The sequence below is a fragment of the Curcuma longa genome, chromosome 2, assembly GCF_044706935.1.
Source record: "Curcuma longa cultivar G26 ecotype Majalengka, Jawa Barat chromosome 2, ITB_CL_G26_1.1, whole genome shotgun sequence".
NCBI lineage: Eukaryota > Viridiplantae > Streptophyta > Magnoliopsida > Zingiberales > Zingiberaceae > Curcuma > Curcuma longa.
Genome location: NC_133862.1, coordinates 12985009 through 13011004, shown reverse-complemented (window position 1 = coordinate 13011004; position 25996 = coordinate 12985009). Strand labels below are relative to the sequence as shown.

The 25996-nt window shown below is 36.5% G+C and overlaps 2 protein-coding genes and 1 pseudogene across 4 annotated transcripts in view; all 3 read left to right on the top strand.

The window, feature by feature from the left end:
• Positions 1 to 2746: 2746 nt before the first annotated feature.
• Positions 2747 to 7168, top strand: LOC141822371 (protein RDM16-like). 3 transcript variants are annotated; one of them, XM_074709815.1, is made up of 6 exons: positions 2747 to 3520; positions 4546 to 4827; positions 4919 to 5356; positions 5448 to 5642; positions 5739 to 5896; positions 6098 to 7168. In XM_074709815.1, the coding sequence occupies exons 1-6, from the start codon at positions 2759 to 2761 to the stop codon at positions 6957 to 6959; spliced, it is 2697 nt and encodes an 898-aa protein (XP_074565916.1). In that variant the 5' UTR covers positions 2747 to 2758; the 3' UTR covers positions 6960 to 7168. The 3 variants fall into 3 exon arrangements, with proteins under 3 accessions (XP_074565916.1, XP_074565917.1, XP_074565918.1); XM_074709816.1 differs by lacking the exon at positions 2747 to 3520 and having other exon boundaries at positions 4564 to 4626; positions 4701 to 4827; XM_074709817.1 differs by lacking the exon at positions 2747 to 3520 and having other exon boundaries at positions 4621 to 4626; positions 4706 to 4827.
• Positions 7169 to 8482: 1314 nt separating this feature from the next.
• Positions 8483 to 19911, top strand: LOC141821643 (G-type lectin S-receptor-like serine/threonine-protein kinase At2g19130; annotated as a pseudogene).
• A 2520-nt stretch (positions 19912 to 22431) lies between these two features.
• LOC141821642 (MLO-like protein 1) overlaps positions 22432 to 25996 on the top strand; it is a 3709-nt gene continuing 144 nt past the window's right edge. Inside the window, exons 1-13 of the mRNA XM_074709011.1 lie at positions 22432 to 22575; positions 22649 to 22706; positions 22795 to 23018; positions 23709 to 23825; positions 23919 to 23970; positions 24065 to 24156; positions 24433 to 24507; positions 24602 to 24690; positions 24792 to 24841; positions 25109 to 25149; positions 25276 to 25485; positions 25736 to 25803; positions 25873 to 25933. Coding sequence (XP_074565112.1) covers positions 22447 to 22575; positions 22649 to 22706; positions 22795 to 23018; positions 23709 to 23825; positions 23919 to 23970; positions 24065 to 24156; positions 24433 to 24507; positions 24602 to 24690; positions 24792 to 24841; positions 25109 to 25149; positions 25276 to 25485; positions 25736 to 25803; positions 25873 to 25933 — 1266 coding nt within the window. The 5' untranslated portion in view covers positions 22432 to 22446. The remainder of the gene's footprint in view (positions 22576 to 22648; positions 22707 to 22794; positions 23019 to 23708; positions 23826 to 23918; positions 23971 to 24064; positions 24157 to 24432; positions 24508 to 24601; positions 24691 to 24791; positions 24842 to 25108; positions 25150 to 25275; positions 25486 to 25735; positions 25804 to 25872; positions 25934 to 25996) is intronic.

The following is a 25996-nucleotide window of genomic DNA, read 5'->3' as shown; positions in this document are numbered from 1 at the left end:
GGCCTTGTGTTGATTAGATAAAATCAAGGAGAAATTATCTTGTTTCAGATTTTCACATTGACATAGGAGTTAAAGTAGACTTGCATTTATCTATTTATAATTCAGAGCACGACTCTGATGGAATTCTTTGTTTAAATTATTGAACTTGCATGATTATACCCATGTAGATGAGGTCGTCAACATAGAGACAGAAAATAAGAAAGTCATGTCAACTAATTGATGTAAAAAGGGATGAATCCCTTGAACTTCTTTGGAATCCAAATGAAACGAAATATTTGTCAAACCTATTATTCCATGCATGTGAAGCTTGTTTAAGCCATAGAGCTTTCGGGAGCTTGTAAAATTTACATTCCATATCCTTAATATCATACCCTTGAAGTTGCTCCATACGTACCTCTTGATTGAATTTAACTTTGACAAAAATTGATTTATCTAGAAACGATACAGCTTTGGAAGGGTTGTCTTTAGCTCGCGAACAACTCCAGCGAGTATTATCTTCAACTCGTGAACTATGCTTCTTGCCTTCCCCTCTAATTCACCTCTGGAACTATGTGCACACTAAGCTAACACCGTTTCTTTCTGGCCGACCAACATAACTCCAGTGTGGAAGAGCTTGATACCTAAACCCTTTTGTTTTGACCAGCTACCATAACTCCATCTCAGAACAGAGAGATTTTAACCATAAGCGACAGTGCTGCTTCAATGCTTTACCATCCTTCCCTATATATGTTTGCCCTGGATAAATATATGTATGTATATATAGTAGATTGGACAAGCTGTGCATTCGATATGAGAAAAGGTGCCACTTGGATCATGTACTAACTGCTGTTCCTTTTCATAACTGAAGCATGCATCAAAGCTCACTTCTTTTCTTTGCTGCATATCTTTCTTTAAAACATGCTTTTCCTGTTGACTGGTAGATATAAGATTAGGTATTACTAAGCATTGGCGTGCTTGCTTGAGGATTGTAACAAAATGAAATTTGTTTTATTTCCTTGGTAATAAATGCAAGGCTTAGAGCACACAGATTCACTGTAGCCACCCACGTTCCTTTCAACTTTTTTGAGTGGTAGTCAGAATCTCGAAGGTATATTCATACTGTCTTGTATTGCTACCTTGCAGTTTAGAAAGAGTTTGAGCACTTGAAGATTCTAAAAATGAAGGCAGCTTAGAAGACTGTAATTAGTGTTTCTATCAAAAGAAGTGTGTGGTTAGTGTAATGGAATCATGTTTCCATTTATTCTCTGAAGTAAAGAATTTTTGGTAGTGTACAAAACATTTGTCAATTATTTTTTGCTTCACATATTGGATCATCACATCACTTGTCACTGCAAGAAAGGTGAAACAGATTTCTTATCATTTCCAGTAGAATTTTTCTTTGTTAAGCAACATTCAAGTAGAGAGACCTGTTCATTTTCACTGCTAGCAGTCTAAACACAATTTTGGACAATGCATGCAGATATTACAGGAACTGGCCGTGACTCTTGGAGCTTAGAGAAGAAAAATGATACACTACATGAACATGTAGTATGAAAATCCAACATGACACATTACATGCATGGATGTGAGATCCACTGTATGGAGTGTGTCATGTTGTGTTTTCATGTTACATTTTTCATGTAGTGTATCATTGCTCGTCAATAATTTCGAAAAAGATCAAGATCTATGAAAATGTTAGGAAAGTTTGGTTGCCGATGTTAAAAATGTTAAAAATGTTTTTGGTCATAGTAATCTTTAAAAATAAAAAGAGATATATATAGTATTTGGAGATTCTTACTCATCTCATAATCATCTCATAAAAGAACCATTATATTGATGCATGTCGATTCCCTTTAAAAGAGTTGTATATTGTGTTTGTTACTAGTCTTATCAAATGAGGGAAGACATAGTGATATCTAAACAAATATGAGAGTGAGTATGTTGAAAAACAACACAATGGATATAATTCATCATGAAATTTTTTTCGATACAATACCTAATTTCTATGGTAATTTTGTAAATAAGTTGTTGTATGTGTCGATAAAAGTCCTCAAATTGAAGGTTAATACTCATCTCATAAGAGAACTTGTATATTGACACATATTAATTGACCCGTAAATGAGAAATGGACTAATCAAATAATCGAATTAAGTAAAAATGGTAACTAAGGGCATCCACAATGCTCAGAAATATTTCAATCGAATATTTGTGGGTCCCATGTCCACGTCACATTCTCATTTAAAAAAATAAATCTGGTGGTCGACCACTGGTCGACCACCACCATGGTGGTCGATCATGTGATCGACCACCATGGTCTTTTTTTGTTTTTTTTACTTTTAATTCATTTTTATTTATTTTTAATTAATATATATATATATATTTTTTATAATAAAGTATTTGAAATCACCGGGTATAATTCTTAATCCGGTGATTTCAAATACTCCGTCAAATATCTCCAAATATTTGAAATCATCGAATATTTCTCCAAATATCTCTCCAAATACCTCCTATTGTGGATGCCCTAAGTAGATTCAATTCCATGGTGTGATCTTTTAATTGAGATAAAATTATTAAAATAATAATAATAATATATGATATATTTAAAAATAAAAAATATTATATTTAAAATAAATGATAAAAATTATGCTGAATTAATTAATTTTGTTAAGAGCATTTCTATTGTTTGTTTTTACCCATTCAGTCTCCTATAAATCATAACGGGTTGCGACAACAGCGCGTCTTCTTTCCCCAATCCCCTCGTAGTCGAAACCCTAATCCCATGGAGAAGATCTCCGAGCGAGATCGATCAACCCGCAAATCCTCGCACGATCACGATCGCTACCGCGATCGAGACTCCGGGATCTCCCACCGCAATCGCGACAGGGACCGGGACCGGGACCGCGACCACAAGCAACGCCATCACGACCACCACCATCGAAGCAGCAAAAACTCAGACGAGAAGCGCCATGGCGATGATGACCGTCGTCATGGCTCGAGGGAGCTTACACCTTCCGATGCTGACGAAGAACGCGATCGACGCCGCGAACGCTCGTCGAGTCGGGCGCGCAACTCGGTGGACTGCGAATTAACTGAGGAGCCGCGTCACCGTTACTCGAACAAAAGGAAGGAGCACGGGGACGAAGAGGCTGTTGAGAAGAATGGAAAGAGGACTAAGGTTTCGGAGGGTGAGAGGGACGGCAGAAAGGAAAGGCGTTGTTTTGAAGACCGAGCTTCTGATGGTCTGAACGGGGATCATAAGGAGGAGAAGCGCGACGATAAATCCTCAAGGAGTAGGAAGAGGGAACAGAAGTACAAAATCAGGGACGACGAAAGAGAGAATGAGAGGGTGAAAGATGACATTTTGAGTGATGTGGATGATAAAAAGAAACCACGAAAGGAGGGGAGAAAATTTACCGATACTATGAAGGTCGAGAAGATGGAAGTGAATCATGGCGACGGATTACGTCACCAGAAAGAGGTCAAGGATGACCACAAGTCTAAAGATAGATTGAAGGAAGGAAATCTGGAGAGTTCCTTGGAGGTAAGATTGTTTTCTGCTAATTCAATGAATAGAATGATTGATGGTCATATGGACATTTTAGATCTGGCGAAAGACAATTCCAGTACCACCATTACCATTATGAGGACTTAGAGCAATCATTAAGTGGCATAATAGTATATAATATCTTTTACATTTTATTCTTTTTGGTTTAGAATGTGTTTTTTTTTTTTTTTTTGCATAGAGTGTCAACAAGTGGAGGCTTTGTTTGTGAGGTTCCCTAATGCATTTGTTTACCAAAATGCATGTTCATCTCGATCAAACTCTCTGGCTTGCCAATATGGCTTAAATTTAAGGTGCTTGAGCAATTAATTGAAACTAAGATGTGGGTAAATAAACTTCAAATGCATGTGAGTTAGTTGAGAAATGAAAGTTAAAAACATTTTGAGAGTTGGTTAATTGATGATATATGCCAAATCCACTTCTGTTGCTCTAAGAGTTAACTTATCTTTCCTTCCTATGATTATTCTTTATCATAGAATTCACATGTAGTTAGTCAGTGCCTGACAGGGATTGTTTCCTTTGAATATTCGTGCACTTTGACAAAGGCTTCAGTCTCTGAGGTTAGTGCCAACTTATATACTAAATCAAGTGAGCTAAAATATGCATGATTTTGCTTTCATTTTGACATGGAGTGTGCAGTACCTTCCAATTCCTATACATGAAAAATGTAGTTATACTTGAAGAATCATTGTCATTGTGTATTATTATGCCAATAGGGACAGAAGTGTATTGATTATCTCTCATGCTATGCTATTTTTTATAGGAAAAATATGCCACTTAGTAGTTAGGCTTTATTCTCTTGTTTAATCTGTGTTTATCAATCATCTCTACCTGATAGAGATTATAAATAGTCAACTTTTATTCTTATTTAGTTTGATTCTTCTTTCATTTGAAATTTTTTTAGTTAAATTGGTTGGAATGTTTTAGTTTTAGTCGGTTTGTGACTTTTAAAATCAATAGACTTAGATTATCCAGGGATTTTTGTTGAACTCTTTTTTGTGCAGGTTGCTGTTCACGGATCACCCTCTTTGGCTTCAATGGTTTCTACAAGTTTTGGTGTATCTCATCATTCAGTGCCCACCAAGGTATCTTCATTTAATACCCCCAATGAAAATGAGGGAGTTAGTATTAGATCTGATGAGGTTCCTGGAAAATCCAGTACAGATGGCACAACAACTTCAGTTACTGTCAAAAGTGGCAGCTTGTCTCTTGATGCTTTAGCAAAAGCTAAAAGAGCTCTACAGATGCAGAAGGAGTTGTCAGAGAAGCTGAAGAAGATTCCTGTGGTAATTATACTTAATATTTTGTTGGTTTACATATCATTGTTACTATCATTCCTTACGAGAATCTAAGGAGTAATTCTTTTTCTTCTTACAGTTAAACAAGTCTGTTAGCTCAAGCACTGATAAAAAACAAGTATCATCTGTATCAAGTGCATCCCAACCTGATCAATTTAGTTCTTTTTCTTCTGCCTCTGCAACCCACATTCAGGCAACATCAAGTGCCCCTATGGTTGCAGTATCAGGAAATTTATCAGCTGTTGAAGGTGCTGGTGTCCTTCCGGGGTTGTCAAACATGCGCAACATTGAAGCAGTAAAGCGTGCACAGGAACTTGCTGCAAAAATGGGTTTCCGTCAGGATCCTGAATTTGCCCCACTTATTAATATGTTCCCTGGACAGATATCAGTTGACATGGCTGTATCTCAGAAACCTTCCAAGGCTCCTGTATTGCGCTTAGATGCACAGGGTAGAGAAATTGATGAACATGGAAATGTTATAAACATACCTAAGCTCACAAATCTTAGCACCCTTAAGGTGGTTTATTTTGTAATTTCTATTTTTCATTTTTTTATGATCAAAATGAATGTTCACTAATTTTGAAAAGATTATTTCCTTCTTTTTGTAGGTTAATATTAACAAGCAGAAAAAAGAGGCATTCCAAATAATAAAGCCTGACTTAGATGCCATTGCAGCAACAAATGCTCATTTTGATGACCAAATGGGAATAAATAAAACTAAGTTATTAAGGCCTAAAAGAATGACATTTCAGTTTGTTGAGGAGGGCAAATGGTCAAAGCAGGCAGAGATCATGAAATTTAAGGTTTGCTACAAAATTTTGTTTTCTTGTTTAGTGTTCATATCAAAAACCCCTATTTACTTCCAGCTTTACTTTGTATTTGACTCTCTTTTTCTACAGAGTCAATTCGGAGAAGCACAAGCTAAAGAGTTAAGGATGAAGCAGACTCAACTGGAGAAAGCAAAGGCGGAACCGGAGATTAATCCAAACTTAATAGCAGTGGGAGTGAGGATCAAGAAGGAAAAGTTGAAGGATGAAATACCTGAGCTCGAGTGGTGGTGAGATGCTATACAGGATTTTATTTATCATACCTTCACTATTCTATGACCCTTCCTTGAATATTATATGTTTCATGAATGATCAATTTGAAGGGAAGTCGCATTGGTCGTACTTAATGCTCATAGCAGGAAACAGCATTTTACTATAAATAATTTGTTGCAGCCCTTAAAGTCACCCATCTGATGTTTCTTTGCAATCAGGGACAAACCGCTACTACCTGGAGGAACTTATGATGATGATGTGGGACAGAAGCTTAATATGGATAAAATTACGATTTATGTGGAGCACCCACGACCAATTGAACCTCCTGCAGAGTCAGCTCCTCCTCCACCACAACCTCTCAAGTTAACCAAGAAAGAGCAAAAGAAACTTAGGACCCAGAGGCGTCTAGCGAAGGAGAGAGATAGGCAAGAGATGATTAGACAAGGCCTCTTAGAGCCCCCTAAGCCAAAGGTTAAGATGAGTAACCTGATGAAAGTTCTTGGTACTGAGGCAACTCAAGACCCAACAAAACTTGAAATGGAAATTCGTAGTGCTGCTGCTGAGCGCGAACAAGCTCATGTTGATAGAAACATTGCTCGCAAACTCACCCCTGCTGAACGGCGTGAAAAGAAAGAGAAGAAACTTTTTGAGGATCCAAGTTCACTTGAGACTTTTGTTTCTGTTTACAAGATCAAAGACCTCTCGCATCCACAAACTCGTTTCAAAGTCGATGTCAATGCGCAGGAGAATAGGCTGACAGGTTGTGCTGTGATATCAGATGGAATTAGTGTTGTGGTTGTGGAAGGAGGCAAAAAACCGATAAAAAGGTACGGGAAGCTAATGCTGAGACGGATCAACTGGGCTGCCGCAGGGGGCAACGAGGAAGAGGGTGCTGAAGATGCAGGCGCCCCTTCCAACAGTTGTGCTTCGGTTTGGCAAGGTACCGTTGCTAAACCCAGCTTCAACAGGTTTCTTGTCCATCAATGCAGAAGTGAAGCTGCTGCTAGGAAGATATTTCTCGATGCTGGAGTTCCACATTACTGGGATCTAGCCTTCAATTTTTCTGAGGAACTACTGTAAGCTGCATTTTACGTGGCAAAATATTTGATCACCTATCGAATTATCCAGTATCATGTTATCTTTGTAAACTGTCTGTATGAAATTGCAGAACGCTAGTCATCTCCCAAACTATTTTGTCGCTTGTCCTCCCATGGATGTACTAGCCATCTCTCAGGCTTATTTTGTACGCAAAAGTTGGTTTCTGATAAATGAACGATGGTGCTTCTCTCTGTAACAGTCTCTATTGCCCCTCTTTGGAGGTTTTACTCTTGCATTATGTGCTTAGCTCCTATTACAAAAATTAGTCATCCTTCATATCAGAAAAATAAGTGGAAAATTCAATACTTTATTACCAAAATTATGCAAACGAAAATTTCACTTGTTAGATTTTATTTTTTTTATAATTTCGGCGTGTCGGAAACAACTAGGAAGTGACTTCCGTCAGCTGAAACCCTAAAGATTCGAACCAATAGAACGCAAATCCGGGATTGACCACTCCCTTACTAGAACAGTAGAACTGGGTTGGATTCAAAGCTACCCCTCACTTCATCACATTGCTGAGATCCCATCTTCTCTTCTATTCTGCCATTGATTTTAGATTTGGAGGTATCCTTCTTACTTCTGTACCCTTCTTACATTCTTTGTAAAGTTTATTTATGTTGCTCTTTGTAAAAATAAACGTTTTTTTAATCGAAACTTGTTTTGTTGTTGGCTTTTTGGTTCTTGATATCGCTTCCCTATCTTTGTCTGATCATCCGTTAGGTAATATTTTCACTCACGTTTCAGGACTTTCCGTGCAAATTTAGTTTGATCTATAAAATTAATGTTTTTAGTCCTATGGTATATTTTTGCAAAGGGCGAGCCTTAATCTTTGCTTAGGTTTCATGGAACTAGATTCACAAATGATTTCTCGTCATCCAGGGCTAAATTGTTGGGCGACTCATGCAAAATAATACTTTTGTAGAAAAGTACACTGATGAGAATTTAGTACAAATTCTGTAGTGGTCATTACAAGGCCTTGATCTTTATATATATATATATTTTTGAATAATCCTTGATTTGAGGATAACACTCTTAAGATCCGTTAGTTAGGTACAGTGAGTTGATTATCTTGGTACTGAATAGTTTTTCTCTCTTTCTCAAGGAGTTTGTTAGGCAATTTGTTTTATTAGTCATGGATTTAATGAATATTCTAACCAGGACTAATCAGATGATATTATTAGTGATATAGCATTCTATGGGGTCCAACGTTGATGGGTAAAATCCATGTAGATGATCCTGCATAGTTGGGATTAACATGGCTTGTGATGATGATGGCTAGTATGAATCTCACGCTTTTGTTTTCCATGTTCTCCATTTTTGCTGATTAGTGGACAATTTTTTTCCTGTTTCCATAACTACCCTTTGTGTTAACTTTCTTTTCTAGATTCAAGAGTGGTATTTTATTTTGTAGGAAAGCTACAATCCATGCTTCTAGCAGAGTGTGCATCCTTAATTGGGATTATGAGTTGTACATGCTTAGTTAAGTAATTTGTAGTGCAAGAATGGTGGAAACTTGTGTTGGTCCAAGTGAACTTCATTTGAAGAAGGAGCTTACTGTCCTTCAAAAGGCTCGTTTTTTACGAGACCCTGAAACATGTTCTTCTTGGAGGTCCCCAGTGAGTTCCAATTCTGTGATTGCTACATCCAATCTAAACTCCAAAACTCGAATAATAGGTCATTTATCTGGAAAAACCAGTGATGGTGTATCACTTGAAATACTTAACAAAGGTGAAGCAAAGAGCAATTAGATATATCTTTATAATTGGAAGCACCAATCTACTAGATCCATTGATGATCGAGTGAAATTAGTCGAAGAAGACAAACAACTATCAGTTATGGAATCTTCTGAAGACAACTTAACTAATTATCATGTTCTGGATCCTAATAGCAGTGCATATCCTGAATGCCTTGCAAGTATAAATAAAGTCACCAGCACAAATTTAGATAGTTTATGTAGGAGAACTGATAGAACCTCAAGACAAAGTTCCAAAGCAAGAAAAGGTGTGGATAATCATGCAGCAATCTCAAAGTTACTTGATATCAGATCCACCTCTTTGGCATTTGTTAACTCAGCTGAGCAATCTGATGATACTGAAAACTGTAATTATGAAAATTTACCACAGTTGATGCTGCTGTAATGAACTTAGTAGATGGATGATGACAAACTTATTTAGATAAAATTACCGACAATCTAGATGCAGCCTTATTGTTTTCTCCATCCTTAAAACTTTGAATTTGATGAGTCTGGAATGCGAACTAAGTTATTCAATGCTCTAAATCTAACATTATTGCCAAATTTTGTCTTCTATTTCATGACAATTTGAGTTTATTATATTCTTACCTTATTTCCTTTGATTATTTATTGATCACAACTTTTCATGAAATAGATTTTGTAAGTTCTTACATTTCCTAGTCAAAGAAGGTAGTTGAAATTCTCATGAATCAAATATTTTTTACTCGAGTTGTTCTCATAGCACTTTTTTTCTCCATTTTTTAAGAACTAAATTGCTATCATGTTTGATATTAGTAAGAAACAGATAGTCTAAGCAACATTTACCTGTGTAAAGACAAGTTTGTTTATCCACTAGCTCTTTCTGATTTGGAAACTTCCAGGTTGGAGTTGTTTCTGATGATAAGTTACTTGATCTCCTGGAGATAGCTATGTCATCGGACAATGCTGAAACTGTTAAAAGGTCTAGAGAGCTGCTGGATTCTGGTGTTGATCCGATTGCCTTGATGTCTCAACTAGCTGGTCTTATAGTGGACATAATTGCTGGTACATACAAATTAAACAACTTGCAGATTCATGACACAAGGCTTGGGAAACACAGTTGTGAGTATATGCATCCATCTTTCCATTGTTCTGCTCAGGTTGATGGTTCTTACACAATTTTCAATTTTTTTTTTGTTGAATTGTAATTGTTTGTATAAAAAAGTATGGTTTAAATATTATCCTTTTACATGTACTGTAAACACTGGCTTGTAAAAGGCTTTAATTTTGATATTTGTTAACTATTTAGTGGAGAATCCATAATGGAAATTTCCCATAGATTATTAAACCCAAGTTGGAGACCATTTCTTGCCTGCTATGACACCAAGATAAGAGATATAAAAATGTTCTAACCGAAGGGGAATATTTTGAACTTGACATATAAAGAACTATATAGCATACCACATGAAACTAATCTATTAGAACACTCACATGTAACTATGAATTCTAACAAAAGTGATTAAATGAAAGTAGCCCAATAATATTGGATTATCTGACACCCTGACATACTAACCTTCATTAACTATAATCTATGATGCAAATCAAAGAATTTTCTTTAGAAACTCAATGTTCAAGAAAAAAATGTTGTTTACTGTCATGGTTTATTTAGTATCACGTTTCTATGCTGCAACAATAGAATTTAGAGAACTTTGTGGCTATGTCATGTGCTTCATCATTGTGCCAACAATTTAGTTTGCCAGATTTTTAATTGTAGACTGCTCCAAATAACTTATTTGGAGTTTGAGTTTCCGGATTATTGTGATCATGTTAATTGGATATTTATTTAAGCGCAAGACAAATTATTTTTTTCAGCTTCATAATACATTTTCTTCTAAAAAATCCAAGAGGTAGATTTCATTCTGGAATCAAATAGAAGATGTTTTTGGATGATTGGATATTTATGTTGATGAAGTTCTTTATTTTTTGTTGAAAAAAGAGGGGACTGAGCTACTTCATGAATTGATTGTGCCATCAAAACATTACCATCAAATACTTCATGAAGTTAAAACATTACCATCAAAACATTGCCATAATTGACACTCATCTAACAAATGAGGCAACAAGTGTGAAGTTATATGGACATGGAAGCTTAGATGAGCTCTGGAAAAGATGCATTGATCAATGCCATTCAAAGACATAGAAGAAATTGCTAAATGGTCATGGAAAACTTGTATCAATTACTGATAATGAAGGTTAGCCATTTTTGTCCTGTACAAAGATTGACTAGTAAATTAAATGACCTCGTTAAAATTCAGTTTCATTTTTGTTATACGCTCTCTAGTGATCATTTTGTTATAAACATTCCCTTTTGAACTGTAATACTATATCATTTTGTTACATGCATTCCCTTTTGCACAGCAATGCTGTATGTTGCAGTATTGTATTACACTATAGAGATTGTATTTTGCAGTTATGTTGTTGATATATGCTATATGTCTGTGGCCCATAAACAGGTTTGAGGATGGTTAGTACTATTAGCATGTGTCAGTATTACATGTAGAGAATGGGTATTACTTATGTATATTCATTTAAATAATAAAATTTTAAATATTTTCACTACATCTATCATAGAGGTTTTTAATTTAGGTTTTTATCAAAATAAAAATAAAAAAATAATATTTAATGCTCTATTAAATGCTCATAAATAAATTTTAAATACTATTGCATAATTAATAAATATATCAATTCATTTCAAACAAAATTACATCATTAACAATGAAAGCTTCCTAGGCTTAGCATTTCAAATCTGAAAATGTTCTAATTTTGCAGAATTTAAAAGGAATACATTCTAAGTTTATAGAGAACTAGAGAGAATGTCTTATTTGTTTCAGCGTTTTCACTGCAAAAATTGAATAAATTTTAAGTATAAATTATTATGAAATGAAAGAAATATAACTAAAGCTAAAAATTGATTTTAAAGATTACAAATATTAATGTTTATGTGGAAGTGAAATTGGCCTATGGAATCATCCACAGACTCTTCCATGACATTCTGTTGGGTAATCAAAGGGAAGTGTTTAAAATGGTACAGCATAGCGACACTCCAATCTCTTTGATTTGCTAAAATGTCTCCAAGTTTTGTTGCATATTTCTAGCAGATACCGATTTATTTCAAGCCTCTTTGGATTTCCTATTTTCACCTTTTTGTAATTGTTCTTTATGACTGTTGTTAAGCTCAGCATCTACAAGTCTATAGTGAATTGCTTGATATAATGTTCTAGTATATTTGATAGGTCACTTACGATTTATTTTGAATAAATTGTATTTGAAGAAGACTCGATTAGCAACGATAAAATAGGATAACATTTATTTAAAATATAGATGATGATATAGTTAGTAGGGATGAGTCCGATAATATAAGAGGATCCATATAGCTACTCCATTTAGTGCGATAAAGGTTTAGTTGTTGTATTTGAACTAAGTACATGTTAACATGATTGTAGTAAGTGTGCACTTATCCCAATTTTTTCTTAACAACTATCGGTTGTTTGGCAGAAACTATTACTAGTTGCTATGATTCTGAATCAAAGTTAGCCTCTTAACAGTTTTTCTTTTCAAAAATTGCCCCCCATTTTCAGGAATCTTGGTTGTTCTAGTTTCATTTGAGGATGATAAGATAAAGACCCCGAGCTGAGAGGTTTTTGAGCGGCATCACGAACTCATTTGAGATGGTCTTGAAACAAAATGTGGAGGTCAGGTTGGATCTTCTACCAAATAACAATGTTGAAGAAATAAAAACTTCTTCAGAATCTCCAAAACACAGTTTGAGTTCTAAGTTTATGTCACTTATCTGCTGTTCCTTGCTTCCAAAACACAGTTTGAGTTATTTACTGTCGATTATAACCATCTGATCTAAAACTTTCATTCTACACCTTTCTCTATTATGGCCTTAAACTTTTGTCAGACTGGAATAGCTTTGTATCATGATCAACTGTATTCCTTACTTCCGCACTCTGATATAATTACATTATTTAGCAGATTAATGCTTCAATTTCCCTTGGCTACAGCTCTGAAATTATTTGATTGTGTTTCAGGGGCCATGAATCAGGACCCGGATGCAACCGGCTCCTCTGTTGGAGAACTCAAAAAAGCAACAGGCAAAAGGTTGTAATTAGAACTAGCAGCTGAAACTCTTTCAAACTTTGATTGATTTTAAATTCAAACATCAAGCTTGGTCAACTGCTTGTGCTTTTCAGGCAAAACAAGGAGTTCAAGTTAGATTGAAAAAGACTGGACACCTAAGACTGTGCAAAGCTGAATTCGACAGAACACAAATCCTGAAAATAAGGTCACTAAAACAAATCCAGGAAATCTGTTTCTTGCTGTTTCATCAGTTTTAGGTTTGGATGCGAATGTTTCAAGTATTTGACAATTGACTCTCCTTGTACAATTGTAGATGAGTTGAGCATTAATCTGTCAAGAGTTTCAGGATTATCGCCAAGCATAACCTTGTGTCCTACTGTTCATCACCATCAAACTGTTCTCTACAATTTTATCATTTGCAAGACAACTCTTGGGAGTTCTTTTCTTTGCAGAATGCTCTTTGTGATTTTCAATTTAGCAACCTTTAAGAATTTCTTTCAGTTGTAAATGCTTCTTGCATTTTTTTTATGTATTTGCAAATAAGGCTAAATTTTGCTCCTATTTGATATAAAATTGGGCTCTATACAAGAACACACAGTTCTATGTCAAGCTAGTTGATGTTGGTATGCCACACAGTTACATAAATTGCATACTATCTTTTTTGCATTTTCTTTTTATTTATTTATTTTATTTTGCATTTTCCCATAACTTAAATCTAGATTTGATCTTCTTGGTGGTTGGTGGTGGCAAGACTAACATCTATTTTATATATTTTTTGTTAACCTAAAAAAAAAACTATTTAATCAGTTTAGCTGACTCTATAGTATGAACTATGACAAAGGTATGATCTCTAATGGAGGGAGTTATATGGATGTGAATCCATGCCACAAGTAAGATTTGAAGAATTCTAACCCTAACAACGATTGACCTAATCTTAAAAGTTGACTTTCTATTGAATAATTCGACTTTATATGTATATTTTTTTGGAAAACTCTAAAATAGAAAGCGTCATTGATGTGATCCATGCAAATCAAGATTTGGAGAATATATATGAAGACGTGAATGACTGAATCAACTTAATTTGATAATTGAAAACGACAAAGGATTTAGGAAACCATGGAAGTTAATGTTTTTTTATCGTTTACTATATATATTGGTTGGAAGATCATATTTTCTATATTTTTAAATGACTAATCAATTCAAATAGTCTGAGTCTAAGAAGAACATAATTTTAAACAATTTAGATTAACAGATATCTAATGATTTTTCAATCTGATCATGTGATAAATTTGAATTTATTATATACAATGGGACTCCAATGTGAATGAAAATAAGAGAGGTGGATGAAAATGAACTACCATATGTATGGGAGTTTAGTCCTACATTGGGGGATGAGCGGCCATGAGGTTGGTTTATATTGAATGACTACACTTGAAGTTGTAAACATATATGGAGAAAGGTTCTCACTTATTAAACCTAAGTGATTCATGTGTGAATATGATATATACGTAGGAGTGAAATTGCATAACTCTGATTTGGAAACTAAAAAATATTTTATTTTAATTTTATCTTTATTTTAAAATATTAATTCTTAAATTAACTCATCTATTTAGATATCTCATTTTTGCACCGTCGCTCCTCACACAATGCGCGTCATCACCGCCCAGTGTCGAATCACTCATACTCCACGGTGTCGACCCTCATTACAAATCTTTTCGAGGACAAGACTTAAGAGGACAGAGATAGATAATCCTAATCTTCTTCTTCTTCTCCTCCAATGACAGGGACTTATCCAAAGAGCATGCGTTGAGTGAAGGTATTTTTTAAGAATTTTACATGCAATATTGACAGAATTTTATAATTTCCCATTCGTCCTCTATATACGTTATCTTTTTAAGAAGTGAAGGTATTTTTGTAACTTTATATATTTAATCTTCATTCCCCTTCCTTTCCTTCCAAATAAGGTAACACATGTTACATTAATGAATCTTCTATCTCTTCCAAACAGGGGGACATAAATATTTTACTTCCCCTCCCTTTTCCTTTCCTTTCTCTTCTGTTAATGAACATTCTCTCACCCCATCCAAACATAATGTTAGGGGAGGGGACTTTGGATCTGTGTTTAAAGGGTCGTTGACAGGCTCAATTGATATTGCTGTGAAGAAGCTTGAGGGTCTTTACCAAGGCAAGAAGCAATTTCAAGCGGAGGTGAGCACATTTGAAGCCATTCAACATGTGAACCTCATTAGGCTAATTGGCTTTTACTCTCAAGGAACCAAGAAGTTGTTGGTCTATGAGTTTATGCCAAGTGGTTTGCTAGCTGATTAGCTTTTTCGTAGCAACTTGAATGTTTTAGACTAGAAAACAAGATATCAAATCACTATTGGAATTGCAAGAGGATTAGCTAATCTCCATGAGCAATGCAAGAACAACATCATACATTGTAACATTAAGCCAGAGAACATACTGTTGCCCCCGGGACATAGCTGAGTTGGTTACGACGTAGCAGAATTGTAGAAGAGGGCAAGGGTTTGAATCCTGGCGAAGCCAGACAATACCCTCCTGCGTCGTGATTAACTGCAGTTTCCCGATTTACCTCCTCACAAATGGTCGTGGGGCCGATCGTGTGGGGCCGTTAAGGTGGCGGATTCCACCTTTTTTGCAGAAGAACAGAGAACATACTGTTGGATGATGCATTTGAGCCAAAAGTAGCTGATTTTGGTCTAGCAAAGCTCAAGGAAGGAACTTTAGCAAAGTTTTCACAACCATTCGAGAAAGTAGAAGGTATATTGCGCTTGAATCGATTCACACATGCCCATCGCTACAAAAGTAGATGTTTACGGCTATTGAATGATGTTCGAGATCATATCAAGAAAAAGAAACCTAATGTACACGGGCGAAAGTATTTTTGAGTTCTTCCCCTTAGTCACAACAAACGAACTCGTAATCGAAGATGTCAAAAGCTTGCTAGACCAAAGGCTAGAGGGTAAAGCCAACTCAGAAGAGTTTGAAATAGCTTGTAAACTTGCTTGCTGGTGCATTCAAGTTGATGAGAGCTCAAGGCCAACGATGAGTCAAATTGTTCAAGCTCTAGAGCGCAATCTAGATGTCAGCATTCCTATTGTTCCAAGTACACTCCAAGTCCTAAACGAATCATGGACCAAGTGCATCAATTCCTCTAGTTCACATCAGAACTAAGGATTAATGTGCCACTTCAACTTAGTCCTCAAATAAGGAGTGTTGCAACTTAAATCCTATTTAAGTTCCAATAAAATCAGGATAAAGAGTCGTAGTGAGTTCCAATTTAAATATTACAACTTATATTATTTTGCCTATCAACTTCAACTAGCTCTTATAGTTATAGCTAAGAAAAAATCTTTAACTAACACTTATAGCTCTTACCTGCTCAAGTGTGTAACGGACGCACCATATCTGAAATGGTCAGATGATTAATGGTGAATCCTTAATCACTCAAATGAAACGGTCAACCATTGATGGTTGACAGCTGATATTAATACTCGAGTGGGTGGAGGCGTTTAATGGTCATTACTAGGCCATTCAATGCAACCAAAAATCGGACTCTCTATATAAGAAAGCTCCTCATTTGGTAGAAAATAGAGATGGAGAGCAGTCATAGCAGAAACTCCATCCACTTCGTTCCCTGTTCTCCTCCTCCCTACTGAGCGACCTGCTTGACAATTCTTCAATGAGTATTCTGGCACATACTCGGTTCCTCACAAACAATCAATGTTTGGTTGTTTCTATGGTCGTAATGTTGTATTTGTTGGACAATATTCCATAATCTAGCTGTCAAAGATAAGTAAGATGTGTTGGGTTGCAATGGTGCAAACATAGTCCCACATCTAAAGTACATGGAAAAGATCATGTGGTTAAAAAGATGGAAAATATCTCTATTGGTATAAGACATTTTGGGGAGAGTCCAAGAACAAAGCCATGAGGGTTTAGGCCCAAAGTGGACAATATCATACCATTGTAAAGATATTTTGATTCCATCGGTTCTAACAAGTGGTATCAGAGCGAGACCGCTCTTCACCGGACTAACCGTCGGATGAGCCATGATCCAGATCTAAGCATGTGAGTTGAACCTTAAACAAAGGAAGTGGGTGCTCCCGTATTTGAATCAAGAGGACCAGACATCGGGCAAGAAGTCCTAGTAGGTCGGGTGGACCGAGGGGCAGGAAGTCCTAATAGGTCGAGTGAACCGAGGGGCAGAAAGTCCTATGTTGCGGCTAGGCAGGAAGTCCTAGTAGGTCGAGTGGACCGAGGGGCAGGAAGTCCTAGTTGTGGCTAGGCAGGAAGTCCTAATAGGTCGGATGGACCGAGGGGCAGAAAGTCCTGGTGGGTCAAGAATTCAGACATCAAAAATGACATTTGAGGAGGGCATGTGGTCCATTGTTTGAGAGGGGATTGTTGGGTTGCAAGGGTGCAAACATAGTCCCACATCTAAAACACATGGAAAAGATCATGGATTTAAAGGATGGAAAGTATCTCCATTGGTATGAGGCATTTTGAGGAGAGCCCAAGAACAAAGCCATGAGGGCTTAGGCCCAAAGTGGACAATATCATACCATTGTGGAGATATTTAGATTCCATCAGTACTAACAAGATGTTCTGAATTGAAATTATAAAGTCAACTCAGACTTATATGTTAAGATGACTTGAGCTAATAATTTTAAACAATTAGCCTGAGTTGATTAGGTCGAGCTGCAAGGTTGTCCGAGCTCAAGTGGGGCGTCACTGCTGCTGAACTAAGCTTCCAAGTGCCTGAGTTGCCAAGCTGGCTAAATTGTTGAGCTGGTCTAGTAGTCATCTGCCAAACTCTCGAGTGGATTTCCCGAGTCTGAGTGGGATGTCGCTAGATGCAGTCGAGTGCTCCCGAGTGCTACCTTGGATGAGCGACTCAAGTGCTTCCCGAGCCCAAGTGGGAAGCAAAGTGTCGAGTGATGTCCGAGTCCAGAAGTCAAGTGCCCAGTCCGGATGTAAGTCACCGATTGCCGCGTCCGAGTAGGTTGCTACTCAAGCGCCGAGTCAAGAAAAGGAAACGTCAAGATCTGCGCTTGACGTAATTTCCTTACAATAGATTTCTGTCCTCCAACGATGCTTCGAGGTCATGTCTATTTCCCATGATACAAAAGCACAACTAGGTGTGCAACCAAGTACTAGTTGTTTGTGGCGAATTGAGAATCTATGCGAATGTTGTCATGGGTAGATCCGTCGAGCAAAGTGCACAACAGAGAGAAGATGAGGGGACAAAGGTGGAAGGATCTCTTTATTATTGTATTTGCTCTTGCACTATCTCTATTCATGGTCATGACCTCCTTATATAGGAGCTCCACCCTTCACAATAGTAAATGACAGATTAAAAGCCATTTAGTGTCTTTCCCCACCTAACTCAAAACGTTAGCTGTCAATCATTAATGGTTGATCATTTCACTCATGCGGTTATAGATTCACCATTAACACTGATCATTTCAGATCAGGCACATTAACGCCTCCATTACACATTTGAGCAGTAACAAGAGTTTAAAGAGGATTCATATGGCAAACCATTGATTGATTTGCTTGGGGCAAATTTTGCCCTAATCGGTTCAACATTCAAACGAGTCACTTAGGGTTGTGCTCGCACATGAGTCACCTGGGGCCATTCTCGCACACGAGTCGCTTGGGTTCAGTGCAATTTGGGCTTTGGATTTGCAACCCTCACTGCGATTTCACGTGAGAGTCAGTCTCTCCCTATATATATGTTCACAACCTCAATATTTGTGATACATTATAAATCAGTCATAATACCATGAAATTTCCAATGTGAGACTAAAGTCTCATTCACAATGGAGTCTCCTTCCTTTCCACCTCTCTTGTTTCCATTCAAATTTTCAACAGTATCTTGGGAAACAGATGTCCAACATAACCTCGAAGCATCATCAGAGGGGACGAATCTATTTTAAAAAAATTGTATCTAACACAAGCCTCAACAGTGATCAACTCTTCTCCCGCTCGACAGTCTTGCCTCCTATTTACCAATCTTGCTTCTTGCCAACTTGTTCAACACCTCTTTGCCTGTTTAGACTCGACAATTTGGCACAACTTTGCTTGACTCCTGGTTCAAAAGCTCTCTACCCAGCCATCTAGGTTGGCCCACTTAGGTTACTCAGGAGTTAGATCCGCTCAGACCACTCGACGACTCGACCCACTCGGGTCACTCAAGAGCTAGACCCACTCGAGGCACTTGGCGGCCGCTCGACAACTTGACTTGCTTAGGTCATTCAGCGACTCCAGTAGTTTGACATTCATGCTCAACCTTCTTAACAGGTCGAATAATACAGGAGCTCAGTCTAATCAACCCAATTTGGTAGCTTGAGTTCAGCATCTCAAATCATCTTAACAGATAAGTTTAAATTACTTTTTATATATTTTTTAATTCAGATTATTCTCTTTAACTCCAATAATAATCTTCGTTAGCAATCAAGAGCAAAAGAGTAGATTTCTAGAAAATATTACCTACTTCATTCAAAACCATATTAATTACAAATAAAATGCAGCGAACGTAATCATATATTTATTTATTTTTTTAAAATAAGAAGCCTATGAAGAATTATTAATAGTTAAATATTTTTTTAATAATAATTTAATTTTGTTAAAATATTACTGTATGCCTAAATAATAATTTTGCCAGCTCATGCATTCACATCAAAACTTACTCTCTCTTTTTTTTTATCATGTCTTGTACTCAGTACATAAAGAATGAAACGACTATGCAATAAACACCATTGACTTACTAATCAAAGGGACCCACTTCAATTTTTTTATAAACCCTAAACACCGTTGACTTATATTTTTCTTCAAGTGCTATCGTTGACCGCATATGATTCTGCTACTGCTGTCGTTGACCACGCCTATATAAAGATAAGGGGGAAAATTTAAACGGATACCCTCATTCATTATCATTTTCATTAAAAAAGTATTCTAATATATTTTTCATCCCTTAAATATTTTTATTCAGCATCGGTAGAGTCATACAACAACAACAACAACAACAACCAAGCCTTATCCCACTAAGTGGGGTCGGCTATATGGATCCTTTTACGCCATTGAGCTCTATCTCCTATTATATCATCATTTATATTTAAATAAATTTTATCTTGTTTTATTGTTGCTAACCAAGTCTTTTTTGGTCTACCTTGCCCTCGTTTGATATGCGTATTTGTCATAGTTTCACACCGCCTAACTGGAGCATTTATCGGTCGTCTAAGTACATGTCCGTACCACCTTAAACGTGTCTCACGGAGTTTTCCCTCAATAGATGCAACTCCAACTTTCTCTCTAATGCTCTCATTTCTTATTCTGTCCATCTTCGTATGTCCACACATCCATCTTAACATCCTCATCTCCGTAACTCTCATCTTTTGCTCATGTGCTCGAGTCATAGCCCAACATTCAGCGCCATATAACATGGCAGGTCTAATTGCCGTTTTATAGAACTTTCCTTTAAGTTTTAGAGGCACTTTACGATCACATAAAACACCTGATGCTCTCCTCCACTTCAACCATCTTGTTTGTATTCTATGTAAGACATCTCTCTCAATCCCTCCATCGGCTTGCAAAAATGATCCTAAATATTTAAAACTCTCAGTTCCAGACAACTCATCATCTCCTATTTTAATACTTGTCTCATTACGTTCAATATTGCTAAACTTAAATTCCATATATTCTGTCTTTACTCTACTAAGCCTAAAACCTTTCTCTTCTAGTGTTTCTCGCCAAGATTCTAATTTAACATTTACTCCCTCACGTGTCTCATCTACCAATACAATATCATCTGCAAACAACATGCACCATGGTACGGTATCTTGAATGTGTCCAGTAAGTTCATCCATGATTAGTATAAAAAGATAAGGACTTAGAGCTGACCCTTGATGTAACCCTATCTTTATTGGAAATGCTTCAGTTAATCCGCCTGAAGTCTTCGCTCTAGTCGTTACTTCCTCATACATATCCTTAATTAGGTCAATATATACTACGCTAACACCCCTCTTTTCTAGAATTCTCCATATAATTTTCCTTGGGACTCTATCATAAGCTTTTTCTAAATCAACAAATATCATATGTAAATCTTGCTTTTGCCCACAATACTTTTCAATTAGTTGCCTGAGAAGATGTATAGCTTCTATTGTCGACCTACCAGACATAAACCCAAATTGATTTTCAGTGACCATAGTCTCTTTCCTTAATCGTTTTTCTATTACTCTTTCCCAAAGTTTCATGGTATGACTCATTAATTTAATGCCTCTATAATTTGCACAATTTTGTACGTCCCCCTTATTCTTATATAAGGGAATTAGAGTACTTACTCTCCATTGATCTGACATTTTCTTTGTTTTCAATATCATGTTAAATAATTTTGTAAGCCATTCAATATCTTGTTTCCCTAGGCACTCCCATACCTCTATCGGGATATCATCTGGCCCGACGGCTTTTCCATTTTTCATTCCGTTTAAAGCTTGTTCTACTTCTGAAATTTGAATTCTACGGTAAAAATTTAAATTTCTATACTCATTTGACCTGCTTAAATTACCTAAGTTAAGTTGATCACCTACACCTTCATTAAAAAGTTGATGAAAATACCTCTTCCACCGCTCTTTTATTTCTCCATCATTTACTAATACCCTATTGCATTCATCTTTAATACATCTTATTTGGCTAATATCTTTTGTCTTCCTCTCTCTCACTTTAGCTATTTTATAAATGTCTTTTTCTCCTTCTTTTGTATCTAATTTTCGATATAACTGCTCAAAAGTTGTATTTTTAGCTTCATTCACTGCTTTTTTAGTCTCTTTCTTAAATAATGTATATTTTTTTAAATTTTCTTCATTTTTGCAAATATATAATTTCTTATAGGCTATTCGTTTTTCCTTCACTTTTTCCTGTACTTTCTCATTCCTACAATTATTCTAATTTAATCATTTATTATATATAAAGTATTATTTTATTACAATATTGCTTACTAATTTAATTAAAATTATTTAAATGTAATGAAAACCCATTTAACCTTTAAAATTGGTATAATAGTTACGATCATAACTCATTGATCGCCAATTCAATATAAATAAATACAAATAATGGTATAAATATTAATTATAATTTATTTCAATCATTAAAAGTTTGACATATAAATAATAGTTTAGTATTATGATTTATAAGTTACACCATTGTTCCCAGGGCAATTGTGCAACAGTAGAACATCCAAATTGTGATCCAGAGATCTACGATTTGATCCCAGCTACATTTATAAGAATTTTTTTTCAAATAAAAAATACAATCAAACATTTACCCAACTTTTCATCCTTGAACGAACGTTCATGATATCTCATTTGTGTATGTGCGTCGCCACTCTGGTTTGGTTTCTCTTAACAACGCCGTTGACAGCCATGTTGTTCCCTATTGGAGCTCCCATGGATGTTCGCTTCTTTCCACCTTCCCCTCTTGACCAGGCCTTTGACAGTCCTCCATCGCGCGTTCCTATTCATCTACCCCTGTGCTTCCTCTGCGCTCTATATACGGTCACCAAGAGAGAGGGAAGGACACGAGGCAGCAATGGCAGGAGGTGGCGACGACTCGGCTCCAACGTTGGAGTACACTCCCACATGGATTGTTGCTCTCGTCTGCAGTGTTATTGTCCTCATCTCCTTAATCTTCGAGCGCCTGCTCCATCGCCTCGGAAAGGTGCAACTTTTACACGCCCCTCTTTGTCCGTTCTACTCCGAGCATGCTGCTGATAAAAAATTTGATCTTGCAGGTCCTTAAGAAGAAGAACCAGATGTATTTGTTCGACGCCCTCCAGAAAATCAAAGAAGGTCAGTTCCCTTCCTTCCCTTCCGGCTTCAACGAGATGCTTATACTGTCCCTCGACGTAGTTACAAGAGGGAAAGGGGTTCTTTGCAGAGTTGATGCTGTTGGGGTTCATCTCGCTGCTGCTGGTGGTGTTCCAGGGGTCGATTCAACGGATATGCATCTCTGAGAGCCTCACGCACCATTTACGTCCGTGCAAGAGGGATGCTGCTGCAACTTCGACAGCCCACTATTCCGTGAGCTCCTCCGGTGGGATAGTCGGGGGTGCTCGTCGCCTGTTGGCCAGTGGAGGAGATTCGACTCACTGTCAGAAGAAGGTGAAGATCTCTCTTCCTACAATTTTCATGGAATTCGTGGAAATAGTTAGACAATATGACTGCTTAAGTTAAAATGAACTGATTTAAGTGGGGAAACTGTTCTTGCCAATACGCTTTTCATCTGTGAACGAGGGGATTCTTATACCACTAGTTGTTCATCACTTAGTAGTTGGTCATATCTAAATAATGTACCTCTCCTCTGGTTTTAGTTGTTGAGATCATTTGTGTTGCATGTGGAGGATAGTTTAATTGCATCGATCCTTAATTTATTACTTTAATTGCAGTTTTATTCTCCCTTTCAAGAAACAAATCCCTTTGATACCAATTACGAGATGATTAATGGTGTCTTGCTTTGCAGAGTTGTTTTATGATCCTTATTCACATGTGAAGATACTGCTCTAGGAACTAATCATAATCTGAAATCTTGCTTAGATGCAATTCTCCTAATGTTGACTGAATCCATTGTTCAATTTATTGTGGTAGAACGAAGTAAATATTTACCTTTCAGATGCTGTCAACAGTTATTATTCCTGAGCTAGTATAATCTGCTCGATACTAGTGCACAAATTTCTCTAGTCGTTCGATACAGCTTCTCCTATAGTTTCAATTGCCTAAAGAAACACTTCTATAGAATTTATTCCTCAAATGCAAGATTGTACCATTATTTCTTTCACATCTTTGTCTATTCAGGGAAAAGTTCCATTACTATCGCTTGACGCAATCCATGAGCTACATATTTTTATCTTTGTTTTGGCTGTCACTCATGTAGTACTCAGTGCTATCACTGTTGTTCTAGGACTTGCACAGGTAAAGAGTGATATCCATTTTAAATTTTGCTATGTTTCTTCTCAAATACTTATTTGTTATCTTTAAGAATTCAACTCCATTTTGATATTTTAGATGCGTACATGGAGAAACTGGGAGGATTTGGCTCAGAATTCTCAAGGGAATGGTATGAATGTATCACTGAGGCATAACATCATGAGTTTGGGACTTCAGCTCCAAAAGGATTTTTTGACCCAACATCACTTTTTGGTTTTGTGTAGCTCCCTTAAAGATCAATCAAGTGCAGCAATTTGAATTTATTAGAAATCGTTTCAAGGGCTTTGGAAAGGATTCATTCATATCAAGTTGGTTGGTAAGTAAGATCTTTTTGATACTCAGACGTGGTGAGCAAGGAAAACATATTAGGCCTCACTTTTAGAATATTGTTAAAAACCATAAACAAGATTGAAATTTTTTCAAATTTATTATTCATATAATTGACTATGATCCTTTGTACTTGTTTGAGAAACTCTGAATATACATGTTTTCGTTGAACTAGGAAAAAATTGGCATATTATCTGCTTCTAGGAAGAAGGTTTTGCTGCATGTACTAGTTCTCTAACTTCTGATATGAATGTGCTCATTTCAGCGTTCTTTTTTTAAGCAATTCTATGGATCCATCACCAAGACAGATTATACTACTATGAGACTAGGATTTATCATGGTAAGAAAGTGAACTAATTAGGTGTATTTACAAGTCTAAACATCTTCCTTTTCTTTACCTATGTCTTCTTTTAATCTGATTCTATTTATTGCAGACTCACTGTAAGGGTAATCCTAAATTCAACTTCTACAACTATATGATACGGGTTCTCGAATCTGATTTTAGGAAGGTGGTTGGTATAAGGTATTTTCCAACAGAACAAGCATACTTGCTTGTTTAAAAACTAAAGTTTAAAACCACTTAATAATATTTGACCAAATCTGCTTTCTCTCTCTGTTGTGCAGTTGGTACTTGTGGATTTTTGTCATGATATTCTTAGCATTGAATGTTGCTGGTAAGTTTAACTTAATCTAGATATTTCATATGGATATCATAGAAATACCATAGGCAGTGATCTCGCAGAGGAGAGAACCAGAGCAGGGAACTAAAGGAGAATTTTATTAGTATAGAACTTGTTTGAACAAAGACAAAATCTGAAAGTGGCACATAATTACTCAATTTTTTGTCATTTTCAGATGGATTATACTGTTCTTCAGCAAGTTCATCTCTTATCTAGTCTCATGTCCTTCGATCCATCTTAGATTACTTCTTTTCTGTGCAGGTTGGAATGCATATTTTTGGATATCATTTATACCTCTAATTGTAAGTATAACCACAACATGATACTTATCGAGAGAAAAATTCTCATCAATGTTTTCATCATGAGTTCATCATTCATATATAATTTGATTAATTGTTGAAATATTGACTTTGTTTGTCATGTTGTAGCTTCTGCTTGCTGTTGGCACCAAATTAGAACATATCATTATTCAGTTGGCCCATGAGGTTGCTGAGAAACATTCTGCGATAGCAGGCGACTTGGTAGTTACTCCTTCAGACCATCTCTTCTGGTTTCACAGACCGAAAATTGTCATCTCCTTGATTCACTTTATCCTTTTCCAAAATGCCTTCGAGATTGCATTTTTCTTCTGGATATTGGTAAGCAACACGAGTCAATAATTATGCATCAGGACTTGAGATTCAACTTGCTCCTGCATGTGCTTCAGTTTTGTAGAGATTCTTTAAAAATCATGACTATACAATTTCATGCATAGAACTTCTTTCTTTTGGCAACAAGTTCTCAACTCTTAATTCCTTGTGTTTGCGTCGATCCATGTCACTACTCTTTAAAAACACTAGTATTGGTCGATCGATAAGGATACTCATTAACGATTCTTTGGTCATTCAGACAACATATAGCTTCGATTCATGCATCATGGGGAAAGTAGGCTTTATAATCCCCCGAATTGTGATCAGGTGGGTCTGAAACGTGTTCAGTTCATAAAAACCACAACGTCTTCTAATTCATCATCTGCTGCCTTCCAGTGTGTTGATCCAGCTCCTCTGCGGCTATAGCACTCTTCCACTCTATGCCATTGTTACTCAGGTGAGCTTTGGCTTCATCTTTTTCTCCTTCACGCTTCTCTTTTTTTTTTCAAAATTTAGTTGT

What these genes read in the sequence shown, in the direction of transcription:
- LOC141822371 (XM_074709815.1), top strand. Translation starts at nt 2,759, where the DNA reads ATGGAGAAGATCTCCGAGCGAGATCGATCAACCCGCAAATCCTCGCAC. An exon ending in AGCTGAAGAAGATTCCTGTG is followed by an intron (nt 4,828 to 4,918) that starts GTAATTATACTT and finishes TTCTTCTTACAG; the next exon opens with TTAAACAAGTCTGTTAGCTC. An exon ending in ATACCTGAGCTCGAGTGGTG is followed by an intron (nt 5,897 to 6,097) that starts GTGAGATGCTAT and finishes CTTTGCAATCAG; the next exon opens with GGACAAACCGCTACTACCTG.